Source organism: Peromyscus maniculatus, chromosome 2 (assembly GCF_049852395.1).
Source record: "Peromyscus maniculatus bairdii isolate BWxNUB_F1_BW_parent chromosome 2, HU_Pman_BW_mat_3.1, whole genome shotgun sequence".
Taxonomy (NCBI): Eukaryota; Metazoa; Chordata; class Mammalia; order Rodentia; family Cricetidae; genus Peromyscus; species Peromyscus maniculatus.
Window position 1 is genome coordinate 160,678,234 of NC_134853.1, and position 10,569 is coordinate 160,688,802.

At 52.6% G+C, this 10,569-nt stretch overlaps 1 protein-coding gene across 1 annotated transcript; it reads right to left on the minus strand.

Moving 5' to 3' along the window:
* Positions 1 to 2,139: 2,139 nt before the first annotated feature.
* Ctrc (chymotrypsin C) lies at positions 2,140 to 9,270 on the minus strand. The gene is made up of 8 exons (XM_076565609.1): positions 9,124 to 9,270; positions 8,042 to 8,133; positions 7,861 to 7,958; positions 6,470 to 6,595; positions 5,314 to 5,450; positions 4,122 to 4,267; positions 2,645 to 2,797; positions 2,140 to 2,217 (listed from the first exon to the last, which is right to left on the minus strand). The coding sequence occupies exons 1-8, from the start codon at positions 9,161 to 9,163 to the stop codon at positions 2,203 to 2,205; spliced, it is 807 nt and encodes a 268-aa protein (XP_076421724.1). The 5' UTR covers positions 9,164 to 9,270; the 3' UTR covers positions 2,140 to 2,202.
* Positions 9,271 to 10,569: the final 1,299 nt, after the last annotated feature.

A 10,569-nucleotide genomic window follows, 5' to 3' on the forward strand; every position in this document is an offset into this window, starting at 1 on the left:
TGAGTAACAAGGACACTCCTGAGAAAGGCACCCTGGGGCAGGGAAGGCCCGTCACGGTCCTTGCCTCCAGCAGCTGATGATTGATGGAAGAAGCAGGGCAGGTGATGGACCAATCAGTAGCTGTAGCTAGGGGCTCCTGGGAGGAGGTAGAGGTTGTGGTGATCCCCCAACCATAAAATCATTTCGTTTCTACTTCATAACTGTAATTGCTACTGTTATGAGTCATAATGTAATATCTGATATGCAGGAGAGCTGATAAGCCACCCCCAAAGGGGTCACAGCTTTTGGGTGGATTGTGGAAGGAGCAGAAGTTGGGCTAGAAAAGCCATTGAGTGACGAGATCTCAGTGGGCTGTTCCGTGGGAGCGTGGATGAGAGCAGCGTAAACGATGGAGGCCTGGCTTGTGAAGTTTAAAGACTCTATCAAGGCCATTTATTACTTGAATTAAAATTCTGTAGGTCCAGAGGCAGGCAGATCTCTAAGTTCAAGGCCAGCCTGATCTACAGAGTGACTTCTAGGACAGCCAGGGCTACACAGAAACCCTGTAAAAACAAACAAACAAACAAAAACCCCGAAAGTATGCCTGTGTGGGGGAGATTCTGTGGTTCTGGTTAGCTGGGACTGAAGAATCAGCTGTGATTGACAAAATACAGAACTACTAAAGTGAAATCTTTGCTGGGCTACTCCATGCTGGTTGGCTGGAGCTGAGAAATTAGTGGTGATCAGGAAGAGGCCAGCATTGCTGAGGAGAAATCTCGGGAAAGTGTTTCCTGAGAGCCAGCACACAGAAGCTGTGTTCCAGACATCGCCGAGGTTGTACCATGTCACATTGGCAGCCAAACTTGGTAGGGTAACAATCACCCCGTGGTGCTGATTTTGAAGGTGTGAAGGGGTCATGGAGAGCAGCTGAGGCTTGGCACTATGTGGCAGGGGTAGAGACCCTGAAGAGAGCCCAGGAGAAGCCATTGGTGAGAGTGCAGGCCAGTCACAGAAGACCCCAGCATTTTGGAGGTGTCTGTCCCATGGGATGACCACCAGGAACAGCAGCAGCAGTGGAGTGGAGCCACCAGAGCCTAGAGGACAAGCTGTGTGTGCAGAGGGCGGAGCCAGAGAGTGACCCCAAACCCTTTGGCAGAGTCCGGGAGATGGTGAGTGGGTCCCAAACATTGTGTACTGAGTTATTTACAGTCGAGGCTTGGCTTTGCTTTGATTTAATTGTGACTGTGCCCTGGCTCTTCCCTCTTGAAGGAAAAAGGTATTTAATTGATTTTTGATTTTATAGGAGCCCACAGTTGAGGGACTGAATTTTGAAGAGATTCTAGGTTTTAAAAGAGACTTTGGATTATTTAAATAGACTGGGTTTTAAAGTGTTTGAATTTGTATAGACTGTGGGACTTGTAAGGCTTGGAATATTCTACATCGTGATGTTCTTATTAATGTGTGCCTTTAGGGATGAACAAGAAAGGAAAGGTGTGGCTTAACAGTGATGTGTTTGTGTGTCAGGTTGACAAGCTGTGCTAGCTAGTTTCATGTCAACTTGACACAAGTTATAGTCATCAGAGAGAAGGGGGACTCAATTTAGAAAATGCCTCCAGGGACTGGAGAGATGGCTCAGAGGTTAAGAGCATCAGCTGCTCTTCCAGAGGTCCTGAGTTCAATTCCCAGCAACTACATGGTGGCTCACAACCATCCATAATGAGATCTGGTGCCCTCTTCTGGCCTGCAGGCATACATGCAGGCAGAACACTGGATACATAAATAAAGATTCTTTCTTTAAGAAAGAAAGAGAGAGAGAGAGAAAGAGAAAGAAAGAGAGAAAGAAAGAAAATGCTTCCATCAGATAACAGCTGTTGTTGAGACTTCTGGGAAGGAGGGAACCTGCTGGGCACTCATCCCTAGGAATTAATGGTTGTCTCTGAGATCGGTGCATCTTCTTGTGACCTGGTCATTGAGGAGCCCCCTGCCTCCACCTGTAGCTGGAGGCCCTAAACTTTAATTCTGATCCCTTCAGCTACCTGCTTGCCTCCTGTTAACACAGTGACACCTGTCTTTAACATCTCTATGGCCTGGCCTAAGATGTACGTTTCCAGTGCATGGAGATCCAGGAACTCCCGGAAGGCATAAACGAATGTACCCAGGTGCTCTTGAAAGGCGCTTTATTGCTGTCGGGAGATGGGCTGCAAGGCTTCTGGAACCGACTCTTTACAGCTGTATTTTCTGGTGGAACAGAAGCCAGTATGAGTGACTCTGGAACATGGTACCCTCTGGGGCAGAACAAAGGCCTGCAGGGTAGTAGGTTCCCAGCAGGGCCACGGCCAGGCCTGGTCTCTGCTCAAAAGGCTCTGGGTCTCCCAGCTTTTCAGAGCACAATGCATGTGGGCTTAGAAGACACCCTATACTTATTGGGGGCTACTTGCCCAGGGTGCCTCTGTCCCCACACCCTTAAGCCTTTATATGACCACCCATGTGCCCCCTCTGCGATGCCCCCTCCCACTCCTGATTCAGCCAGGGTATCTCAGTGGGAGAATGGAACTTGAACATGAGCTTAAGGGACCCGGGAATACATCCAGGAGGAGGCAGTGAAGACGAGGCCACGCGAGGAAGTGGGCTCAGGGCCACAGGGAGGGGTGCAGGGGACACCTACCTCATTGATCCAGTCGTTATAGGCAGACACGCGGGTAAAGACCACTGGCTTCTTGTATGTGTTGCAGCCTTGGCCGGAGCCAAAGCTCACGATGCCATGCACCTGCCAGGAGCCGTCCTCTGCCTGGCAGTTGAGTGGACCACCGGAGTCTCCCTAGGGGCATCCAAGCAGCCAGCCTCAGCCCCAGCCCTCCCCCAGAGGCTGGCTCTGGCTGCTGTGGGAGATGTGAGCTGGGGCCCTTGGCCTCCATACCTATTATTTAGGCCTCAGGCTAGCTGTGGGGATAGTGACAGAGAAAAGTGTGGGGACTAGGCTGGCTTTTAGTTTGCTGTGATCTGGGAGGATGCCAAAGGACTCTGCCTCCGTTTCCCTGACTGTTCAGGTCACTGAGTGTAAGCTTCTGAGAGCTCCCCAGAGAGTCGGAGGCTGGAGACCCTGAAGAGGCCTGGGAAAGTAGGGAGGCTGGTGTGGGGAGAGGGTCGTGTGTTTCAGAATGGACAGTCTCCCGTTGTCCCGGATGTTTTGTGGTCATACTCCGAGTCCCTGTCTCCCGGGACCGGTGCACCAGAGCCTCCAGGAATGGAACATGAAGGAAGTCACTTCATGCTGCTAAGACTCATTTCGTCTCACAGTGTGAAGTGGTTCCTATGGCCTCGTTTTTTTGATGTGCGTATGTGCATGCATGTGTGTATTTATGTGTGTGTGTCTGTGAGGATGCAGGTATTCATGCCAGTGTGCATGCAGGTGTATGTGGAGCCAGAAGACACCCTGGCATGTCATCTTCAAGTGTACTTCTCTCTGGCCTGGAGCTGGCCGACTGGGCTGGACTCATTGGCCAGTGAGACCCAGGAGTTCTCTTGTCTCCACCTCCCTAGCACTGGGATTCAGAGGCACCACCATGCTTGGCATTTTTATAACGTGAGTTCTGGGGATCGAATTTAGGTCTTTGTGCTTGCAAGGCAAACACTACCAAGTGAATTATCTCCCCAGCCCTAGCCACATTTTTTTTTCTCGTGTGTGTGTGTGTGTGTGTGTGTGTGTGTGTGTGTGTGTGTATTTTTTGTGGGCATGCATACCTGTCACGATAGAGATCAGAGGACACTGTAGGAGTTGGCCCTCTCCTTCTCCCACGGTTTCTGAGGCTCAAACTCAGGTCACCTTGGGTCACCTTTACTCTTTGAGCCCCCCTCCCCCTCCCCTCCCCGCCCCCCTTTATAGAGCGCTTCAGCAGCCCATGCAATTGCTGGCTCCTTTGGGACTTGAACTGCTCATGTCCAGCCCCCTGCCTCTCCCTATGCACTGGGGCTGAGCAGCGAGGGATGGGCTGAGTAACCTCTTTCTCCTAGGCCTGCAGGGTCCATCAGGGCTTGGCTTCTTAGTGGGGGCGCCCGGGGGGGGGGGCGGGCGTTGATTGGCTCCAACTACCCTGCTCTGCCCGCCTCCCTGCTGCCCCCTGGTGTGGGGTCAGGACACTCACATTGCAGGCAGAGATGACTCCATCACCGCCGGCGCACACCATTGTCTTCCTGACCTTGATGAACCACCAGTCCAACCGGGAGCACGTGGCGTGGCTCACTATGGGCTGCAGGCCCTGCTGGAGCACGTCGGCAATGGGACCACCAGCTGGGGAGAGAGAGCAGCCATGCCAGGGGGTCAGCCGGTGTCCTCAGGCCAGCCATAGCGCTGGTCTCCCGCCCGCAGGAGACTGGGAACTGGCAAAGGCAAGTTCTGGTGCCCGGAAGGCTCTGGGAACCGTGTGCGCCCTTCATCGGGACGGCCCAAACCTTTGGGTCACGGTCCCTTGGAGACTACGTATCTTTAGTGTGGAGCCTTCCTCTTCTTTCTGCTTCGCTGTGCTAGGGGTCAAACCCAGGGCTCTGAGTATGCTAGGCAAGTCGTCTGCCGCTGAGCTGGATCCCTTCTATTTTGCGACAGGGTCTCCCTGAATCGCCTAGGCTGGTCTCGAACTCACTCTGAACTGAGCCAGGTTGACCCGCGATCCCTCTTCCTCGGCTGGGATCTCGAGGGTTCAACTGTCTGCCACTTCCTTCCAGAACTTCATCTTAGCTGCACACATCTGAAGGCCTTCTTCTCCCGGGATGTTCTTAAGAGCCAACCTGTGCTTTCTCTAAGTCTTGCCTCGTTTTAATGTTCATTTAACCGTCTAGTTCAGCAGGCATTGGCTTGGGCACCCGTTTGCGGTGAGATCTAGACTCCTACCCCTAAGTGGATGGTTTTGGTTAGTTGGTTAGTGTATTTCTTATTTTGATACAGGTTCTCATGTACCTAGGCTGGTCTCAAACTCCCTATGTAGTGCCCTTGAACTCCTGACCCTCCAGCCTCCACCTTCCAAGTTCTGGATCACAGGAGTGCATGACCAGGCCTGCCTTTTGTTTTTGGTTTATTATGTGACTGGGGCAATGAGCCAATTCCTGTTCTAAATACCTGATGAGTTCTAGCCTACTGAACCCTTATGTCACCCACCACATTGACTTGTGACATGCTTGTCACATGGTCTGGGCTGAGTAAATCAATAGTCGCTGTTATTATAACAGAGGTTTAAAATCTATGACGCTATCAGGCAGGAGGGAGAATGTGGGAGACGTTCTAATCTCGAGTGGCACCTCCTCCAGGAAGCCTGGGGGTGTCCAGCTGCAGGCTGTACTCACTCCAGAGGCGACCCCAACCGGTGACGTAGCAGGGGTAGTCCTGAGGCAGCAGGGCACCTTCCTCTGGGATGCAGCCCACCTTGATGGTGTCACTCAGTTCCACGGGCTCAGCCAGCTTGATGATGGCGATGTCGTTCCTGAAATGCAAAGTGGAGGTTTGGCAAATGTGTAGAGGTGGTGCTGGGTGTCAAGCCTTGGTGGCCAGGGACTCCCCCCGTAAACACCTACCAGCAGCTTATTAGGTAGTGGATACTCTGGAGGACAAATGACTGTGTGTGTGTGTGTGTGTGTGTGTGTGTGTGTGTGTGTGTGTGTGTGTGTGATGTCAGGTGGCTTGCTCTCTTGCTCTCCACCTTATTCCCCAGTTGGTCTCTCACCAGTGAGGGTGGCAGTCAGGAAGCCCTGGAGAGCTCCATGTCCCCACCTCCCACGGCCCCGAGGTTAGAGGTTCTCCCAGCCACACACAGCTTCTCATGTGGGTGCTGGCTCGCACATGGTGCTAACTTTACGTTTGACACAAGTTAGGGTCATTTGGGAAGGGGTCTTGATCTAGAAAAAAACCCTTTTCATAGGATTAGCCTGTAGGCAAGTCCGTAGGGCATTTCTAGATTGATGATTGATGTGGGAGGGCCCAGCTCACCGTGGGTGGTATCATCCCTGGATGATGAGAGCAGGCTAAAAGCCGGGCTTGTGGTGGCACACGCCTTTAATCCCAGCACTCGGGAGGCAGAGGCAGGCAGATCTCTGTGAGTTTGAGGCCAGCCTGGTCTACAGAGCGAGATCCAGGACAGCCGGGGCTGCACAGAGAGACCCTGTCTCGATTCCTACCCTGCTTGAGTTCTTGCCCCAACTCCCTTCAGAGATGGACGGTTACCTGGAAGCATGAAACAAGCCCTTCCCTTCCCAGTTTGCTTTTCTGTCGTGGTGTTTATCAGAGCAACAGGAACCGGACTAAGACACACAACAAGCACTCTTAGCCATGCAGCCACCTCCCCGGCCCTAAGTGACCCTTCTAATGGGTGCACCTGTCCTTCTTGATGTGGCTTCTTCCTCATATGCCGGTTCATGACGGCTTAACAGAGTGGAAATGTTCAGAACCGCTGTAGGTCATGACCCCTGGAAAGTGAGCCGTCGCTGCCGCAGGGCTGGCACTCACCACACGAAGAGCGAGTTCCACTTCTCGTGGACGTAGATGGTGTCCACCTCCGCGTACAGGGAGCCTTCCTCATCCTCCACCGTCAAATTGTACTTCCCCAGGGCCACGCGGTAGGTTAAGTCTTTGCTGTAAGGGGGAAAGAGATGTCAGGTGGCTTCTGGCAGGACCAACCAGAAACTGAGGGCATTGGTGACCCGGTCCTCTCGCTACCGAAGGGCTTTGTGGGAAAGGGAGTGTCTGTTCCTATGGACCCTGTGCATGATGGGAGAAAGGGCCTGTGGCTCAGAGCCAGGGACTCGGGTCAGATATGACCTTGCCGCCCTAGACTGGCAGGCTAGGAGAAGTCAAGCTGCTATTGCCTCTGGCTTCCACATGGCAGTAGCCACCTGAGGGACTCCTGCTTGGCTCTGTCCTCCCTACCACAAGATCCTCCTGCCCTGGGATGGCAGGCAAGCGCCGCCACACCTGGCTTCCCCTGACTTCTCAGCATCTCCTCAAACAGGTGCTAACTGCACCCCGAAGTCCTTCCCACAGCTCCCCTTCTCTCCAGTCAAACTGTAGTCCTTGTGTATACACCCCAACCCTTACACTCTACTCCCAGCAGGAGGCTGCCCCAGTGTTTCCCAAGCATCCAAGAGCTGCCTCCTTCGCGCTGGCTGTTCCTGGAATTCCACACATCAGCCATGTCCTCTCTCCCTACTCCCTTCTTTGGGGGTTTTGCCCTTTTCAGAGCGATCTCCCAGGCCCGTCTTTCTTTCTTTCCTTTTCCCTCTTTTTTCCCTCCCTCCTTCCCTCTTTCCCTCACTCCCCATCCCCTACCCTTCTTTCTTCTTTTTAGTCCAGGCTGGCCTCAAATGCAAGGCTATCCCAGCCTTCAGCCTCAGCTCTTCCTGCCTCAACCTACAGCTTTGTGCTAAGACGGAACTCTGCCAACTAAGCTATAGCCCCAGATCCCTTATTTTACTAGTTTAACCCCTTCCCTCCCTCCCTCCCTCCCTCCCTCCCTCCCTCCCTCCCTCCCTCCCTCCCTCCCTCCCTCCCTCCCAGTTCTGGGCTATCTTCTTTTAAATTCAGCCAGACCCACCTTTGCCTCTCCCTTCTTCCAGCCTCATTTTTGTTTGATAAGTTACATATTTACTTGTTTATCTATTGCTCTACCTTCCACTAGAATAGTGGAATAGAATGTTCCACCAAAATAGCCCCAGAGGCTGGCCTTGGTCTTCTCTGCTGTTTCTTGGCACATAGTAGGTGCACAAAGAAACGTTTTCAACTGATTAAATGAACAGCTGGGTTGGAAGGAGAACAGCTGGGTTGGAAGGAGAATAGCTAACAGAGAGAGCCCAGTGCCTGGAGCATTAGATACTCAGGTCTCCCGTGCCAGCCCCGCTCACTTGATGCAGTGGGCAGCGGTCAGGACGTGGCTCTTGGTGATCAGAGTACCGCCACAGGTGTGCCTCCATGTGTCATCCTTGAGGTACTGAAGAGAGATCTGCAAAAGGGCCGCATGTCAGCCCCCCAGGGATCCCCAGCCTTGTCCCTCCACCCTCTGCACCTGCCTCATAAAGTGCTTACCTGCCAGGGCCAGCTGTGAGGGACGGCATCCTCTCCCCCTACCACTCTGGTTGACAGGTTGGGTGGGAAGGTGGGATCCCCACAGCTGGAGGCTGGGGAGAGAAGGGGGTGCAGATGGGTAGGTTGTCCCCCGCAAGGGCAGGTGAGAAGCTCAGGCTAGCTCTCTGGGCCTCAGCTCCACCCTCCCACCCCCGCTGTGTGTGTGTGTGTGTGTGTGTGTGTGTATGTGTGTGTGTGTGTGTGAGATATGAGAGGAAGAGCACTAATCTAAGAGTCTCCTGAGAACTAAGCCACATGGCACATTAAAAAGCCACACAAGAGGAGGAGGAGGAGGAGGAGGAGGGACACTTCATATAGCGAAAGGAACAGGCAGGTGACTGGCACTCATGAAGGACGAAGGATGCCTTTTGTGGGTCACAGTACAGTGTGTGTATGGGGGAGTATTCAGTGTGGACTACACAGAGTCCCACACTGCCATGTCTAGGAAGTCGTGTGGCATGGTTGAGAGTGTGTGCGCTGAGGTGAGGCAGAGGGGGCTGGCATTCCGGCTGTGAGCCAACATGTGACCCTGAGGCAGGGTACTGAGCATCCCTGGACCCACTCCGTGTTCCCACCATTGAATGGAGATGTGGCAAACCTAATACTTGTATATGGTCCACTTTGCTCCTGCATCTAGAGAACCCAGCTCCACTCCGGATCAAGTGCTCTCCTTTACCCAAACCAACCCAAATCCTATTGAACCCTTCAGTTTGAAATCTGGGAGAATGCCACCAAAACGGGAGAGCGAAAGAGCCCTGGAGAGGGAGACACAGATGGGAAAGACCGGCCCAGTGGCTCCCCGGAGTGAACGCCGCGCGAGGCGCCTACCGTGGGCCTTGCTCAGGGCCCCCCGTCTAAGCCTCACACCTTGCAGGGTGCTCTTCACCCCTTCTCCAGGACCTACTAGTTTGGAAGTGGCTTAACTGACACAACAGAACCCACACAGGCCCCCAAAGTGCCTTTCTTGGGGAGCAGAGGACACCCCAAGGCCAGCTTGATCTTATAGCCTGCTGGATGCAGTTTGTCCCCCGCTCTCAGCTTACCGCAGGCCACGATGGCAGCGAGGACCGTAATTCCCAACATGGTCAGGTGCTCAGGACTGGCCGGGGTAGAGGCAGGCTGGGCATTTATAGGGACGAAGGGGGCGGTGTGAGGTCACAGGGGTCAAAGCTGAGCTCACTCTGGGGACAAACCTGTTCTGACAAGGCCTTTTCCTGACCTTGGTAATTACTGTTTAATTTGGGCAGAAGATGTGGTTGGCCAGAAGTATGGGGTTTCCAAGACGGAGTGAATTCACCGGGCCTCTATCTTCCGTCAGAATACTGATCTAAACTCCAGGGCTGCTTGCCTTTGTAGATGACTGGAACTCAATTTGTATGTTTTTCTACAGAATTTATATTATTATTATTATTTTAAATGTAAAGATGATTTTATGTATATGAATGTTTGTCTACATGTATATCTGTACATCAACGTGTGTGCCTGGTGCCAGAGGAGGCCAGAAGAGGACATCAAATCTCCTGGAACTGTAGTTACAGATGGCTGTGAGCTGCTCTGTAGGTGCTGGGAACCAAACTTGGGTCCTCTGCAAAGCAGCAAATGCTTTTAGCCACTGAGGTATCTCTCCAGCTCCATTTCCTGTTGATTTTAAAGAAATAGAAAGCGTTCTCTTGGGCCTCTCAAGGGCTTTGGCACCGCCCTTGGATGTCTTTAGCATGCCTATGAGCAACCATTTCTCAAGAGCAGCTGGCGGGGTGGGCAGGAATCACTTTGGCACTCTGGTCCCTGGCTCTGGTGCAGGGAACGGCTGGGCAGAGGATGTTATTAGCCCTGGCCCACACTCTGACACTGGGTGGGCTGACGTATTTTCTAGTCATGATAATAAAGACTGCAAAAGCTGTCATAGGGGGCTGATGGATTTCCTGTGTCTGTGGGGTAGGGCTTGACACCGTACTGACTTGCCTGTTTATTGATGTGTGCTTTATTTGGCATGATTATATATATATATATATATATATATATATATATATATATATATATATATATAATATATAATTTATAAAATGGATTCATTCATTACTCCCCCAAGATTGATTAAGCACCTGCTATGTGTATGCCCTGTGGACAGGGAGCTTCCTGTCCAGCAGGGTGATATGCTTCCTGGAGAAGAGAACCCTGGCTGGAGCTCTGTAGATGAGATCCATCCTAGGTGGGAGCTTGATGGGATGCAGGTAAGGCTTCTCCTCTGCTCATCCCACGTCCAGAATGCACTAGAGACCTGGAGGTACTGAGAGTGTCACAACCCTCCAGTGTTTCCACCATTTCCCCGATTTCCACAGCCCGCAGTGTGGCTCTCAGGACTTAGCAGCTCAGGGCCAGAGGCTGGAATGGAAAAGTAACCACTCAAGACGTGTGGGCGTGCTGGGATGTGGCCAGATGATGCCCAGTGGCCTCTAGAGAAGGCTGTGGGGGAGGAGGCGGTGCGAGAG